The sequence below is a fragment of the Struthio camelus genome, chromosome 2, assembly GCF_040807025.1.
Source record: "Struthio camelus isolate bStrCam1 chromosome 2, bStrCam1.hap1, whole genome shotgun sequence".
NCBI classification, from domain to species: Eukaryota; Metazoa; Chordata; class Aves; order Struthioniformes; family Struthionidae; genus Struthio; species Struthio camelus.
This window is the reverse complement of record NC_090943.1, coordinates 136,666,588-136,683,610: the sequence shown is the minus strand read 5'-3', so window position 1 is coordinate 136,683,610 and position 17,023 is coordinate 136,666,588. Positions and strand designations below refer to the sequence as shown.

The 17,023-nt window shown below is 42.0% G+C and overlaps 1 protein-coding gene and 1 long non-coding RNA gene across 8 annotated transcripts; both read right to left on the bottom strand.

The window, feature by feature from the left end:
* Window positions 1-778: 778 nt before the first annotated feature.
* On the bottom strand, window positions 779-1,343 carry LOC138066042 (uncharacterized). Its single transcript, XR_011139220.1, has 3 exons — window positions 1,292-1,343; window positions 1,133-1,204; window positions 779-865 (listed from the first exon to the last, which is right to left on the bottom strand). It is a non-coding gene; the product is annotated as an uncharacterized lncRNA (long non-coding RNA).
* Window positions 1,344-3,759: 2,416 nt separating this feature from the next.
* Window positions 3,760-16,764, bottom strand: LOC104143182 (epidermal retinol dehydrogenase 2). Of its 7 annotated transcripts, none has more exons than XM_068932662.1 (8): window positions 16,484-16,764; window positions 16,091-16,227; window positions 13,172-13,515; window positions 9,073-9,204; window positions 7,992-8,091; window positions 6,668-6,812; window positions 5,945-6,070; window positions 3,760-5,412 (listed from the first exon to the last, which is right to left on the bottom strand). In XM_068932662.1, the coding sequence occupies exons 3-8, from the start codon at window positions 13,490-13,492 to the stop codon at window positions 5,319-5,321; spliced, it is 918 nt and encodes a 305-aa protein (XP_068788763.1). In that variant the 5' UTR covers window positions 13,493-13,515; window positions 16,091-16,227; window positions 16,484-16,764; the 3' UTR covers window positions 3,760-5,318. The 7 variants fall into 7 exon arrangements, with proteins under 7 accessions (XP_068788763.1, XP_068788766.1, XP_068788764.1 ...); XM_068932665.1 differs by having other exon boundaries at window positions 16,037-16,224; XM_068932663.1 differs by having other exon boundaries at window positions 16,091-16,224.
* Between the last annotated feature and the right edge of the window lie 259 nt (window positions 16,765-17,023).

The window sequence follows — 17,023 nt, the reverse complement described above, 5'->3', positions numbered from 1 at the left end:
AAGGCTGACATATAGCCTTGACATGTAGCCTTGACCTCCCACAGTATCATAACCTTTTCTTGTCCATTTATCTCCAGATCACATGGACACCCTTACTCATGACATGAATGTTGCTGAAGGAAAGCAAAGAAGGCAGGAAGGATTATTTTCCACCCTTCTTCCCTAGACACACTCTTCTTCCTCAGGCACATACCGCCTGTGCAACTTCAGACCATAACCTGGTTGCTTTGGCAAGCAAGGAAAAGACCTGCTAAACCAGAGGCACCAAGGGCTATGGAGAAAGTATATTATACACTGAGTGGACAAAAGCCCTTGGCTATCATACTCCCCCACCTCTTGAAACATCAACATGAACTACTAAGTCTCACTAGAAGGATAGAACTTCTTCATCTTCCTGATATATCCAGTAGCTGTGGCTATGAAGAGGTCAATTCTAATTGTGGCAGCAAAGAAAAAAACTCAGCTAGAGAAGTTATTTTGTTGTTAGATTTATTCTCCAAAGCCTGTGGTTTAGGACAGCTGATTACCAAACCACACAATCCAGATACCTGTCTTCGGAATATCGATCATCTGCCCCTAGGAAAATTACCAGAAAAGAGATAGCTATTTGGTTCCTTCATAAAATGAGATCAAACCGTGAAGAAGACCAGCTTCCAAGTAGCTGGGTATTGCTCTTGGATATGATTTCCAAATCCACAGGAATAAAACAGTAAATAATAATATAGCTTGTATCACAGCTGCTAATTATTATCTTTTCCTCCTCAGTCTTGTTCAAAGGATCAAAATAGTGCCAAGACAAATGATACTCTTCATGCTTTGAGGATTAGTAAGATCTTTGCTGTTACAGGAATACGGTCTCCCAGACCTGGAAAAGAAACATAGCAGGTAACAAAACACTACGTTCTGCACCGTCTATGAATTATTCTGTCAGTGATTGTCAAGCCAACCTTGCTATCCTAGGAAACTTTGGGATGCGATCATTGTGGTAGAGACTATTTAGAGTTTCAAGCAATGCTCATAGAGCAAATAATTCCTTGTAGGAATTCTCTGAAGTGCTTCAGAAAGCAGCTCTACACTGTTGTCAGCCCTGAGAACCATCACAGCTGAGATGCTTTTCTGTTTCATATTCTACCTTCTTGTTTGGGTCTTTCACAGAGATCCTTCTGTGACTAGTTCCCTTGCCAGGAGCAGGAGGAATTAGCTTCTGGAAAGATATGAAAATCATTGTTTTCCTGGTAGCGAGCCGTCACTGGCGTTCAGTTGAAGATCCAAACACTCACTGCATACCCACCTCCTGAACACAAAGGAAGGATTTCCATCTCTTGGTCTCAGGGATATGTCTCTGTGTATCTGTCATGCCATCTCAATAGATGTGGTCAGTGTTTGTAGGAGTTCAAAACCGCAGTCAGGATAGGCTCTTATCCTGCAGTCACATGAAGTACTTTCAGCATGGCAGCTATGATATTCAAAGATACCAGCACGCTTGCATAAAAGCAATGTTTGTGTACTCCTACCAAGATAGCTGGCTAGCAGAGGAGAGATTTTCTAAAGAAACTCTGTATGGTAGATCATACACTCTCATCTGTGGCTCCAAAAGTCACACCTCACCTTCTTTTATCAAGTAATCTATCAGAGTTGCCAGTGTGTTCAGGACCTACGTTTACCTACTTAATGGCAGATTTCAGACCCTACTTAACTTGAACTTGGAAGAGAAAAAATAAAATAAAAAAAACCCAAACTCTCCCACCAAATGCATCGTTGTGGTGTTAGTAAGCCCCCAGGTAGTTTGCTCCAGCAAACACTTCTTGGTCAAAACCATAATCATGCCTGTGTTAGTACTCTCATCCCCAGAAAGGCGTAAAGATCCTGTGTATACTTGCGGTATAGCTCTGTTTACTTCTTCACTACTGTCAAAATCTACAGCACAGAATGCTTCATTTCAGAAAGACAGTGCACCTGTACATGAGCCCCAGTCATGTGAATCACTGATACAAAAGGCCTAACTCTTTCAACTGCACAGGTGGATAATAGCGCATAAATCATGTTCTACATCAAGACATGGGTCTTCCTTCATGCCAGCAAGCAGACTGACCTGATGCCTCAGATCCTCCTCTATAAAATGCACACCTGCACACCACAGAATGGCTTGGGAGGCAATTTACATCTACTTCTGCAGATCAAATACATCCTTTCTCAAATTATTTTCTCTCAGGAATAATCCTGCGTTAAGAAATTGCTTGCTAGGTGTGCCAACAAAAGAAAAACAAAACATGCCTTTTCTGCTAGCCAAGTTAACTTTAATTACTACTGCCTCAGCTTCATCACAGATAGCTCTTCCCTGTCACAAGCTTTAAATACCTGTACCAGAAATCCCTTCTTAACAATGCTAATGATGCTAGACAGATGCAGAGCTTCAAGAGGTCCTACTTCTCCACAGTCTGTCTTATCCCAAGGACATGGATCAAAGGCCAGCTGGAGGCCAGTCACTAGTGGTGTACCCCTGGGTTCACTACTGAAGCCAGTACTGTTTAACATCTCCATTAATAATCTACATGATGGAATAGAGTGCATCCTCAGCAAGTTTAAAGGTGATACAAAACTGGGAGAAGTGGTTGATATGCTAGATGGTTGCGCTGCCATTCAGAGGGACCTCAACAGGCTGGAGAAAGAGGCCAACAGAAACCTCGTGAAGTTTGAGGGGAAGGGCAAAGTCCTGCACCTGAGGACAAATAATGCCATGCACAGCACAGACTGAGGGCCAACTAGCTGGAAAGCAGCTTTGCAGAAAAAGACCTGGGGGTCCTGATGAATAAGAAGGCAAAGAAGGCAAAAAGCCTCCTGGGCTGCATTCAGAAGAGAGCGGGCAGTGGGTCAAGAGAGGTGATCCTTCTCCTCTACTCAGCCCTGGTAAGGCCACATCCGGAGTGCTGGGCTCCCCAGTTAGAGGTATGGACCTACTGAAGCAAGTCCAGCCAAGGGCCACAAAGATGATTAAGGGACTGCAGCACCTACTATGACGAGAGGCTGAGAAAGCTGGGATGGTTTAGCCTGGAGAAGAGAAGGCGCAGGCTCAACGTGTATAAACACCTGATAGGAGGGTAAAGAATACACAGCAAGACTCTTCTCAGCGGTACCCAGTAAGGGGACTGGGTACTCCATTTAAATATAAGAATACTCCAAGAATACTCCATTTAAACATAAGAAAAAAAAATTACTGTGAGGTAAAAAAAAAATTACTGGAAGAGGTTTCCCAGAATGGTTGTGGAGTCTCCATCTTTTGAGATATCTGAAACCTGACTGGACATGGTCCTGGGCAACCTGGTCTCTCTGAGCCTGTCCTGAACAGGGTGGTTGGACTAATGACTTCCAGAGGTCCTGTCCAGCATCAATGATTATGTGAAGTAGTAAAATCCCTGTGGAGATATACTTCTCCTTTCTAGCACAGATTAACAGGCAAGATCCTCCCAGCAGTATGAAAAATTTGAACATGGTGAGAGAATCTACAGATCTCACTAGACGCATTGCTTTGAGCTTCCCAGAAAAGAATATGTTTGCAGAGACACTGAGAATGGAAAGCTACTTGCCCTCACAGGAACTGGAGCTTGATACATGCTGTTCATACGTATACTCTGCCTCCTTTGCTCCAGAACCCTGCATACCTATTATTTCATAGTTAAGAGGAAAAGGGTGGCTGGTGTGGTATATCCTTCCATTAATGAAGGAGAGTAAGGAGTCTGCAAGACACAGATACACCCAAAAGTTATTAGTGGTCAACTTTAATATCAGTAAACAGTGCAATGTACATATGGAGAGCTATTTATTAACACGCTAATTTTGTTCAGGTGTTTCTTGTTCTTCAGTAGTAAAATAGTTTTATGTAACTTTTTATCAACTGATAAACCTCACTAATTGCATAGACAAGGGAAATGAAGGTAGTCCGTCTCTAGACCAATATGGAAGAGAGACATTTAAAACAAAAAATAACCCCCCACACCCTTTTCTTCATACTATCCTTCCATTAGTTTGCATGATAAAGAGTTTTGTATAGTCTTAGTTTCAGGTATTACTAGTTGCCAGTTGAATGTGACATGAGATGGGATTAACCAGCATATGTTCAAATGGCATACATTTAAAGCATAATCCCCCTTTTTCTTGTTTCGGATTTACCAAGAGTCTGAAAGGGCTTTTAGTTTTCCAAGTGGCCATTGTCAAAGAGGGGGAGGCCTCCTCAGCATTTGTCCAAATAAATGAATGGTCCCAAGAGTAAACGGAAAGTAAAACTAATCTCTGTAGATGCAAGGCAATCCCCTCAATTCAGAGGAACAAAACATAACACTTAGTCAAGCTATAGTCATTGTCTATAGTGATCCCATTCACTTCAGGTCTGTCAGCATCATTCCTTTCTGAAATAATCCCAGAAGCAGCCCTGATTATGCCATGTAATGCCTTTGCTTTTAGTAGCTCGTTGTCTTAACTGGCAAGATGTCTGACAGCCCACCTAGACTGGCAGTCTTATGCTGTGTAACTAGTGTATTTTGCTTAGGAGTGGAAAATTTAAATTTGTTCTTAGAATAGTGCACTTATAGTAGGCAGAGACTTTGTATCCTTTAAAGTTGTAGACATAGTATTAGCTTTAAAAATAAATTAGACAAAGGACATTAGTAGCACAAATGCATCATTTACATTCATTTTTTTCCCCGGACATTCAGTTAGAGTCCTGAGACACCCCCCAAATGCATTTCGCTGGTTATGCACCAACGCAGTAAATATTTTCACTTCACAAAGCTTCCATTTGTAGCAACTGGAATTTTAAAATCAGCTGTTTCAGGAAACTCTTGAATCCCTCAGTTTACCACAGAATGGTAACAGCTTCTGCAGTGCAGCCTCTCCTTATGGTCCAGTGAGTGACACTGACAGATCACATCCACCAGAGGCTTTGCTGAAGCCATACCAACTGCATGTGGTTTCTTGGCCCTATCTCCCGCTAAAAGTGCCAATTATTAGTTTGTGACGCAGATACTTATTTAAGGTGTTATGGTATTATAACAGACATCACCAAGGCAACTGATTTCCATTAATGTTTTTGCACTATGAGGTGAAGAGAAATCATTTCACTGGACTAAAAAAAAAATATTAAAAATAATCAGTTTGTGCCAAAGCTGTTGATTAAGAGCTGATTGAAAAGCAATTTCCTTAAAAATTGTTACCAACAAAGTGAGGCACCTTAATTCCACAGCTTCTAGAAAAGAACACCTTTCCCACCACCACCCCAACACGCTTCACTTTAGCACAAGAATCAAATATCAGCAATTCTATTTTCAGTCGTTCTTCCTTCGACCCCTGAAGAAATTCATGAAATGGAGGGCTCCAGCAAAGTCTCCAAGGAGAACACTTAGTTTCACTGGTAGTACACTAAGGTAAGAGAGTGGGAGAAGAGGAGAAAAACAAAACAAAACCAGACATTAGAAAAGTTGTGCAGTTTTATCATAAAATCATTTCACCTGGCTAACTATTAAGAAAATATACCCTCTATTCTAGAGTACCATTGGTTCTCTTAAAATATCTATTACATTCACTTTGCAGCCTTACTTGTTAGATCATTTCCCCAACCTGGCTTGCAACAGAGTCAGAAGTCTCCCAAGGATGGGGCAAGAGAGACCAGATCTGCAGTTAGTGAGGAGCAGGCCAAAAATCAGCACAGCCCACAGCAAAATTGCACCCGGCTGAGTCAGAAAGTCATAGTTAGGCATTTGTGTCACTGTTCTGTGGTGTAAGGGTAGGAAGGACCCCTAGAAACTAAGAAGAAAACTCCAGAAGCATGCAGAACTTACTAAAAATTCATACTGTCGAGTATAGCTTACATTTTTGGTCAGAAACGTAGCTAAAATATCATTTGACAGGGAAGAACAAAAGGAGAGGGAAAGAAGAGAGCGGAGAATCTTACTTTTTCAAAGCAAATAAAAGATACAGACTGCGTGGTAGTATCAACATTTCTTGGTTCTGTCGAATAGCAGTGACTATCTTTTCAGCTACGTACTCTGGCTCTAGAATGGGAAGCAGACGTGGCCACCTGGAAGAGAAGGCATTTGTAATTACAACACAAGCTGGTTTTGATTTAAATTTTAATCAATCAAGAGTCTTCTTTTTGCATATACTCAGTTAAAGAAGAAATAAATCCTATGAAGAGAAGAACCTTCATTACATTAGCCTGAAGAGAGTAAGCAGCTACTGTCATTTTCACTTTGCATAATTTCCCACAAGGCAAACTCACACAGTCCTCCTATTAAGATACGCTAGGCTTTTATTTTGCTCCTCAGTTTTGTAATTATATTAGCATACTGAACAGAGCTATGCCACTGATTTCAGGAGCTGAAGAGAGGTTTAGAAAGCAAGGAGGACAACAGGAGCACTGGGCTTCTGTGGAGGGAAGGACTGTGGGAAAGGATGCTAATTACATTTCACGTGTCAATTTAAATGAATACCCAGGTACTAAGGGTTTTAACATTTAAGTTGCGCAATCATTGTATAGCAGTGTTAATATCCATGTGAAGCATTAAAAATAATGCAAGCAGAGCAAAGCCTAGCTTGTAAGCTCCGTAAAGGAAATATGAGCATGTGGCATGCTAGACATGCAAGTTGCATAAAAACCGCATGAAAGCCTACTCACTTGGTTTTACAGCCATCAAACATTCCTGTGTTTATGAAGTAAGGACATACAATTGTGGTTTTAATACCAGTCTTTCCCAGATCTCTCATCTCTGAGCTAATTGACTCTGCAAACCCAATTGCTGCAAATTTACTTGCACAGTAATCTGTAAAATCAGTAAAACATTAATTGCAGTTAAACATTTTCATTTACTAATTAAACCTTACTAACCAGCTTCAGTAGGTCATACCACTGATCACCTTCACAGGAGCAGTTTTTGACAGAGGAAAAAAAAAGGACAAAACTATGCTCTAATAAGAGTAAACTGAGTATCCACAGCAGCTGTGATATACAACAGCAGCACTATGACATACAAGTGATATATACATGGTAGCTGCACATAATTACCATCTGGTAATAAAGTACTTTACAACAGAGTAAGGACCATTTTCATAGTTAGAACTATACCTTTGATGTGGTTTGTTCTTTTACTTTCCCTCTCTTAAGTTAATTGTTATTACATATTGGCAGACAGAGTTTCTCTTCACGTCCCTGCTATCACCTTTCCACTCTCTACTGAACAATAGCAGATGAAATAATCTTTTCATATTGGACTTTACCTTTGAATCCACGCACTAGTTTCTTATTTACTGCATCAAACTCAAGCTTTCAAGGCTCTCCGGTTTCAACTTGCAACTCTGTTTGTCTTCATTATCACTGCCTTGAAGATAATAAAGCTATATTTCTTTCATTGCTGCACTACCTTATTTCATTCTGCTCCCCCTTTGCACACGTTTTCCTAGAATTTTTTCCTCAGTTTGTCCTAACCTCAACACTTTTTCTGTCACTGTATGGATTCTCTTGAATGCATGGACAAGAGCCAGAGGATGTAAAACAAGCTGCCACACATCTGCCACTGTACAACATCTACATTTTAGTATTTATTTCAGTTAGGGGAGCTTGTAAAGGTCCTTGCTTAATTTGAGAACATGCTTGCAAAAAAAAAAAAACAATCTCTTCCCTACCAGATACCTGCAGGTTAACTTTACAGTGCTGAAGTCTCCAGTTTCTAAATTTCTATATGAAGCTCCTAGATCCTCTAACTACCTTAGCAGAATAGCCTGTTTCATTGGAGTGATGAGCATCTGCAATCATATTTTAAAAAGGAGTGATCTATTTAAGTTAAGCAATTTGAAAGTATGACCATTTCCTTTACCTATATACAAGGATCCAGAAACTCAAAATTGGAGGGCGGGGGGGGGGGGCAGAGGGGGCTGGCGAGCGTAATTTGCTGAGTTTAAAGCAGACAAGTTGTCTGAACGAGCATTAGCTTTAATACACTAACCTGCAAGACGATTGACCCCAATGAGTCCTGCCGAACTTGCAATACTAACCAGGTGTCCATGGTTAGAGGCCATCATTGCTGGGAGGAAGGCTTTATAAGTCTGCAGTGTAAGTCAGAGTTGCAATGAAACATTTTGCTCAAAAAGCTACATGTTCTAATATTTTCAAGATATTTTAGAAGGAACTCTGCTTGCAATTTAAGATTTGTTTCCCTATCAGACAAGAAAGGAGAAAACAAACAAACAGGACTTTGTTGTTTCAACTATCATCTGCTAAGCTGGGACTTTTAAGGCCCCACCAACAGCAGTTTATCCTTATCACCACAGACAGATGCTAACTTGCAGAAAGTTAAAGATACAGTTTCTGCTAGCTGTTAAATTTCTTTCACCCCAAAGCTCAGAACTACAATGTTTCAAATAGGAATTAAATAGCAAAGAGGAAAATCTAAATTTCCTCTCTTTCTCCTAATAATTTAATCTTCCTGATTAAGTTTATTTATCAACCTGAAGCGTGTCTTTAACATCCCCTTTGCAATTCTTTATAATACAAACATAACATAGATGACCCATCTTCTCTGAAATGGGGAAAAAGCACATTAAGTTACTCATTTTAGACCAAGTTCCACTTCAATTAGTATAAGAGCCTTGTCTGAACATGTGACATTTCTTACTGAAACTATCATAACCATCAGGGAACTGGAACAAAGACAGAATTGACATTTCTCTTACGAGAGCAGCAACTTCTAGGCTAGGCTTGCATGATACTAATACCAAGGAATATACCATACTACTAACTACAGAATTTAGCAGTATGTAAACCTCAATTGTCAAAAGCATTTCTAAATACTAAACAGTTTTGCTTCCACCTACCTACTACCCAGAAGTTCCCAAAGGATCCATTCTTCCACCCTTTTTTATTTCAGGGACTCCCAGGCATGGAAAATAGTTTTTTGTATCATTTCTGACTGAGCTTATAAGGTGCTATATACCCTTCCATATTCTCAATTCCAAAAGGCAAAATTAACCCTGAAAACACGTTAAAAGGGTAAACGATAAATAAGCATGTATAAGTAAATGTAGTACCCAAAAGTGTGCCATTATGTTCACCTCCATGGTTTTTTCCACAAGCGAATCTGGACAATCAATAAACCTCTTTCCAGTTACAATACCAGCATTGTTGATTAGGATGCTAACATCGCCTACTTCTTTTTTAACCTAAAACAAAAAGCCACAAGATGTCATGCACCAAATATAAAACACACTTTCCAAATGGTTTAAATGATAATAAAAGAAATTGAAATATTTCAATTAATTTCAATTAAGGTTTCAATTAAGTTAAACTTTTATTAGACTTGTTATGGATCCAAATACTCCTGGTTCTCACGCATTCTCTCCTGACGTCTCTTTTTAGAGCTAAGCTTAGACCTGGACATTTTTGGCAGTGCGGAGCCCAACAATTCCACAGCTCCAAGTAAGCTTCTGGTTCAGCACCTCTGGTTCTTGCTATGACTGTTCCATATAAGTCTCTATTCCAGCGAGTTTGTCTAATGTAAGAAGTATTGTGCTACAGTAAACTCATTTTAAAAGCAGTGAGCCATTCTGTACTTAGGATTATTTCTATGTCATGCTGTGAAGCACAGCACAGGGATCCTCAAGCTAGTTCCAGCAGAAACACATACCTCAAATCTATGCAAGGGCTGCAGTATCTAGCTACACTACACTCCATCCTCTTACAATTTCCACACAGTCCCTTGGATCAAAAAGCAGTGCAACAATACAACCTCTGGACTACAGCCAGCTTGCACAGCACTTGAGCCTTCTGATGAGCAGAAGGAAAACTGGATTCCCTTTTAGTAGCACTGACTGCTTGTGTCCAAAAGCCTGGGAAATCATCTCTCCCACTGCACGGGGCAGCAGCTACTTAATGGCATCTTAATAGTTCAGATATTTCAAGATGCTTTGTGCTGTTTTCCACTTGTTCTACTTCTCTTGACTACAGTCTTTAAATATTAACATGTATTACATAGTGGTCCTTCATAAAATAATTTCTTCTTACAACCTTTTTCTTTATTCAGGTATCTTGATTACTGCAAGCAGCTTTACAGGTCAGGAACTTTTAAAAAGGTCTCTTACCGAGTCAAAGTTCTTATGCAAGTTTATCTTTCATGAAGACTTCTTGAAAAAAACCACCATAGCTCCATTTATGTTAGCTCTCAAGACAACACAAGAAGTGAGGACCCCCCCCCCCGCCCCCGCCAAAACAATGTTGGTTTAAGGCATCTTTTCCAAGCACATGCACTATTACCTGTTTGTTTCCACATATGTATTTTTGCTTTGTGAACAGAAGTTTGCTAGTGAGTAATTACCATGATTCCCAAACAGCTCCCCACGGTGTCTACTGCCAAAGAACCAAGACAACGTTTCCCTCTCTTCCCCTTCCATAACTGTCTGCAAGAGGTAGAAACAAATCCTGCATGAAATATCACTGGGAAACATATTTCTGCTGTGCACAGGGACGATAGTAAGGAGAGTTCATAGAAAAGTGGAAAACTGGCTGCAAACTGACACCTTGAATAACCAACAAGCAAAATCAGCGCATAAGCAAACCAGTAAAGCGCAAGAGAGCTCCTGGCAGTAAAACGTGAGCCCAGATGCAATTCTGCAACTTGACAAGGAGGAAAAGGCTTCTGTTTCCTCCCAAGCAGGAGATCAAAAATGATGAAGAGTTGCCTTCCTCTTTCAGAGTCCTCGAGCCTGAAAATTATTCCAGGGAGGGAGCAGTGGGCTGGGAGAAGGCTGCATTCCTTTTGGGGGTGGGGTGCTACTGGAAGGGGGACATTATAAATAAGCTTTAAGGTATAGCTTTTAATAGCCATAAGCTTTCCTTCATGCTGTTGGTATAGGAAAGGAACAAAGACACTACATGGCCAGGGCTTTTGTGTTTTCTTCTTACTGAAATAACTGTTTTTCTAGTCCCTGAGTGTTAAGGGATCATATCCTCTGTGTGGCTGGTGAAGTACCAAAAGCAGGTATTTCTAAGTTCACGTTCATTTCATTTTGGCTGTAGGACTGTTTTGCTGGGCACAAGGTTTTCAACAATATCCTGTCCTGCCTGTGTGAATTTAGTTCACTACAGCCTTGCAGAAAGTTATTGTGTACAGCTGAATCACAGAAAAAACCCTCAAACTGCGCTGCCTCATCTTGCAAAGGCAGAGTCAGCACACTACGAACCAAAATCTACTATGCTATGCTAAAACAATGCCATCAAGCACTAGCTAATGTTAAGGTCTTATTGTCACTAGTAAGATGGGGAAGGTGTCAGTTGATTCTGCATCAGTTGTTAGCAGGACATGACATTTCTGAAATAGTAGTTGGCCATTTTCTTCTACATAGATTGTGCACAGAATTGATTTATTAGCGGATTTTCCCAGTGACTGCTGACAGAATAGTTTAAGTCAAGACGCCTGCACTGACCAGTTACAGACCTTCTTGCCATTGCCTCACTCCAGTCTCCCAGTCACTCCAGTTTTTATCATCCCTAACCCCTATCACATGCACATCCACATCCTCTTTTCCCTTTTATGTTTATTTAATTAAAGTTTTTTTCTTCGCCTTCTCCATGAGACCGAATTGCAAGCCCTGGAGTCCTCAAAACTGAAGGTTAGTTTCCATCTGCCTCAGCCCTTCACACTATCGCTCTTCCTTCTCCCAGCTCAGCAGGAAGTATAGAGGCCTGTGGTGAAACATATATAGCTGCTCCACTGCGCTAGAAGATGTTTAACTGAACCAGCATAAAGGAGCTGCAAGGCAGATTAGCATTATCAGAATCCAAGAACTAGAGCAGCAGCCTCGAACAAGCTGCAGATCATACGTGAGCTTCCCCTGTCAGAAAGTTTGTTTTACCATCATTCTCATATAGACAGAAAAAATGCAGAGCGCTAGACCTTCTTGGACAGTGCTGAATAGGACAGAATAGAAACATTATTTCAGTCCATAGACGTTCCTAAAGACATCTGAAGTTTTTTCTTTAAAGAAAAAAAGAATTCATCCTGAGGCAAACACTCGCTGTGGAAACATTCTAGTCCAACAGTTAAGTTTAGCAATATTTTAAGCAAATGAGAACAGGTTGTTATAATGGAAATTGTTGAGTGATTTTAGCTTTTGGCATATCTACTAGTCTGCCCAAAATATCTAACTATATGCCTTATTTCTAAAGCACTTCAAAAAGGAAACTAAGAAATATTTAAGCTTTCAAGAGATACTTATTAATTCTGTCAAAGTGCATCTACAAAATTCAGTGATGCAGTTAGCCTAAATTTGCCTAAGTGGTTAATCCTTTTTATGAGGTATGGCTTTATGGTTTACAGAATCACAGAACTGTTTAGGTTGGAAGGGACCTCTGGAGATCAGCTAGTCCAACCTCCCTGCTCAAGCAGGGTCACCTAGAGCATATTGCCCAGGATCACATCCAGACGGGTTTTGAATATCTCCAGCGAAGGAGACTCCACCACCTCTCTGGGCAACCTGCTCCAGTGCTCTGTCACCCTCACAGTGAAGAAGTTTTTTCTCAGGTTCAGATGGAACTTCCTGTGGTTCAGTTTCTGCCCGTTGCCTCTTGTCCTGTTGCTGGGCACCACGGAGAAGAGGCTGGCCTCATCCTCTTGACACTCCCCCTTCAGATACTTGTACATGTTTATGAGATCCCCTCTCAGTCTTCTCTTCTCCAGGCTGAACAGGCCCAGCTCTTGCAGTCTTTCTTCATAGGAGAGGTGCTCCAGCCCTCTAATCATCTTGGTAGCCCTAGTAGTTTGTAGCCCTGTAGTTTATTTTTTTTATAGAAGGTTGCCAGAACTTGAACTACTTCATTAGCTTCAATAAATTGACTTTCTGCACTTCACCAAGTGCTTGCTCAGTAACTGAGCTAATCAGTGAAGCTAATCAGTTGGAATTACTAAAAACAAAAAAAGAAAGATAACCTTTTTTTTTCTTTTAAGGGAACAGAGGTATGAAAGTAAACTCTAGAAAACAACAAGCTTAAAATAGGTAGCCTATGCAATAAATTCAGAACCCATTAACTTTAATCTCTTACTTTGAAGTGTCTAAAACTCGTCACACATCATACACACACGCATGCTCACGTATATTTTAGAACAGTATCAAAGCCACAGATGAAGTATTTTACCTGATCTGCTGCTCTGTGGACTTCCTGCCTTTTGCTACAGTCACAGATGTAAGACTGTACCCTTACTGCTCCATTTTCTTTGGCCAGTCTACTCGTTTCCTTGAGCCCCTCTTGATTAATGTCCCAAAGAACCAGTGTGGCTCCAAGGCGGGCAAATTTTATAGACAGAAGTCTTCCGATTCCACTTCCTGCTCCTGTTATTAATACTATTTCACCTTCAACGCTCTTCTTCCGTTTAGGCACAATCAAAAACACTAGTGACTCCAACAGGTAATAAAATGAAAGTCCGATAACTTGGAGCATCTCCAGGAAGAAGTTCATCTTGAGGCTATTTCCTCAGATACCTGATAACGGAAAACATTTACCAGACAGAATAAACCATAAAGAGAGACAATGCAAACATTAGTATTTTAGAACTGAAAAACATTTTCAGATCCAGTCTACATGTTCTCTCTATCCTGCTTCTAAGTGTTAAGTGTTTCAAAACACACATGGACTTGCATCTGCATGTCTGGCCCATTTGCTTTTTTTGCCATATCATTTCACCCGCAGGATATTCCCACTCCTTCAGAATACAGCACACTATTCATTTACAATTTGACAGAGGCATGCAAAACCTGCACTCATCTGCTTTAAAAATTTCCCACCCCTAACTGGCATAATAAGTTTCCACCTCTGCTCTGACAGAGCATGGACATCTCTTAAAAAAAGATTAAGCGTTACACCTTAAGCATCTAAAGCAGAAATGCATAGCAATTCCAGATCAGAACTGATGGCATCAACCAACTCTGCTGCTCATAAACTAATAGTTTAGGCAATTACTTAAGCTCAGGGGAAAAAAAAAATTCTTTAAGGCCACAATTTTTTGCTTGCAGTGAGTCCTTGTTATCAAGGAATCATATGCAGATCAAGGCACAGTGTCAACCTTGTTTAAAAACTGTCAGTTTAGGAAGCTAGGAAGCTTCAGAATACAATATGTTTTTATAAGACTCCAAAATACATTGGGTAAATTACTGGTCGTCACCAACTAGCTTTTCAATTATCAATACTATCATTACGGTTCAATTGCAAAAGCAGGCTCTCCTTCAAAGTGTTTTGTTTACAAATACTGTAAAGCAGCTTACTTCTCTCTCTTCACCACCCTGCATTAAACAAACATTATGGGCTTGAATCATACCATCTCATGCATCATTTAACTTTGCAACCTGCGTTCATCGCAGTAGGTCTGACACTGAGCAGGTATTTAAGTCACTGGAAGAACACTACCTATTCCACAGTATATGAATGTTAGGCAAAAAACACAGCCTTAATCAAAGCAGGTTTTAGTCTCTGACTAAAGATATAAAGGATTAATATCTTCCTTCTCAGCTAAAGGTACAGCACGCTGGAGTTTACACTTCAACCTTTAGCACTACATGCCTAATTCAATCACATCTCTTAGTTAACATTGCTATCTATGTACACACTGGCAATTATGTTCGATAAGTGCCAAGAGATAAGCTATGTGGATCCCTGCTACAGTGAGCAAAGTTCGTGAAGTTTAGCACATGCATGTACACATAATGTGACTAGCCTTAGATGTTGGTACATGGTAAGCAACCCCACTTCTATAACGGAACGGGCAGCTACTAAAAAAGAACAAATCATTTCAGAAAACCTTCTGACAGCAACATGAGGAAACCTTAAAACTATTCTGCTAACAGAAAAATGTTTACCAAAACCAAAGGGGGAAGAGGAACAAGTTCTTCCTTATGAAGATGGTAAATGTTTTCTGTTCTTACTTCCCTTTAAAATCGAATATAGAGTGCATGCTTAGATTCTGACACGGATAAGAGACAGTAAAACTGGTAAGAAATGAAAAATACACCAAGAGTAGTAGTTTTCTAGAACTAATTTTCTGCAGTAGACTGTCACAACTGTAGAAGCTGCTGAAGAAATAAGCAAAACAAGGTTTTTCAGGGAACAATACTATTAAGTTTCATGTGCTCCAAGAAAAAAAAAAACTAGCAAGCCTTTGGAAACACAAGCTCCTTGCTGGGTCTAAAGCAGAAGCAACAAATCTTTAAAATAAATGCAGATGCTGAGTGCGACTTGATTGCACTAACTTAGTGTAATTAACATAACACTTTCTCCACTTGGACGGAAGGTCAGTGGCATCTCTGCAGCGGATAAGGATGTTAAAGGGAGTAGGATAAAGTCCTTACCCCTGTGGAACAAGGACAGAAGTAAATGTTTTTGGAATATAACAAGCAATTTGACCTACACCTACAGGAACTTTAGGAGCTTTTATGTCAGTAATGTATTATGTAAAATAACGAGCTATTAGCCTTGCAAATGACAGAGGTACATTACACATAGTTACTGTTGGTAGAGTCATCTTAAGGAGACATGCTACAGGAGACCTGTTAGCATAGCTACCCCACATCCCCCCAGGACATGAGGGTGCTTCATGGCCATTGCCTGTCACCTAACTCAGCTGTAAGCGGGACAGAAGTCCTCCACCCCCCCCCCCCACAGGCTCACTGCATTAGCGTAGCTAATTACGGCCACTACTGTAAACAGAGCGCAAACAAGGAGCAATGCAACTAGCCAACACACTGGACTGATTTTGGCTCCTCGACCAAAGTGACTGGCAGATTTCTTTTCAGCTACTGACAGTTTTGCCAGTGCAGCCCGGCTTGTGCACGTGCTGATGCTCACAGCTGATTTTCCCCCGCTGACTAACGCTGCTCACGAAACGCCAGGGCAGAATTCAGGCTCACTTCTGAACTGGAAGCCAAAGTTGATTGTATAGTGCAATAAAAACCACAACAAAAACTAGTTTGTTCAAGGCCATGTTCTGCTAAAAGCTGATTATGAAAGCACCTGGGTAGAGGCAGGCATGATTTGGCTCACTGTATCTGGAGGGTTGCAACCCACCAAAAACATAACGTTCCTGCAGCGGCAGTCCAAGGACTCATGCGTGGCAACCTCTTCCTTACCACCCGGAAGGCACGCTCTTCTGATTCACTGCGCTGTGGTGGTCTGTCTCGCTCTAGGATGACACACCTTGTCTACTAAGCCCATTGATAACAACGGGGAAAGGGAAAAAAAAATGAAAATAAAAGGAGGAAAAGCAGACGAGTTTCCAGCGGCAGCTGCCAGCTCGGCGCTGCCGAAGTCTGCACCCTCAGGGCAAGGCCGCCGCCGCGCCCGCCCTGCGGCCCCCGCCGCCGGGGCTGCCTGTCCCCGCCACACGCTCCCCGGCCCGCAACGTCCCCAGCACGTCTGTCCGCCACCCGGCGCGGCCGCGCAGCCCCCGCCCGGCGGTACCTCGGCCGGCTCGGGGAGGGCGCAGCGGCTGGCGGCTCCCGCGGCCCCGGGGCAGGCGAAGGCAGGCCACGATCCCGCGGGCAGCAATCAGGCAGCGCGGCGGGGCCGCCCCGTCCTTTTTGGCTTGCGCCCGCCCTTCGGCGGGGGGGCCTGGCCGGATGCGCGGGGGCGGCGCGGCAGGGCGGCGCGCACGGCGGCGCTGGTCTGCGCCCGCAAGGAGCGGGGCCGCGGTCAGCGGGGGCGGCTCGGGCCGCGCCGTCGGGGCTGCGCTGGCCCCGGCTGGGCGGCGCGGCCGGGACCTGCCCTGGGCCGTGCTAACTCCCCGCCCAAGGCCGGGGCAGGGGGAAGCGGCTGTGAGTAGGGAGCAGCTTGCTGGCCGAGGGCTCTCGGGACACCTTTGTTTGTTTGTTTGTTTGTTTGTTTGTTTCTTTCTTTCTTTTTTTTTGCCCAATTTCTTCGTAACTGCTGATTTTCATAATGCGATTTTTGATTCTTGTAAGAGAAGAACTAATTTCTGAGGGAGAAGCTACTGACTGGAAC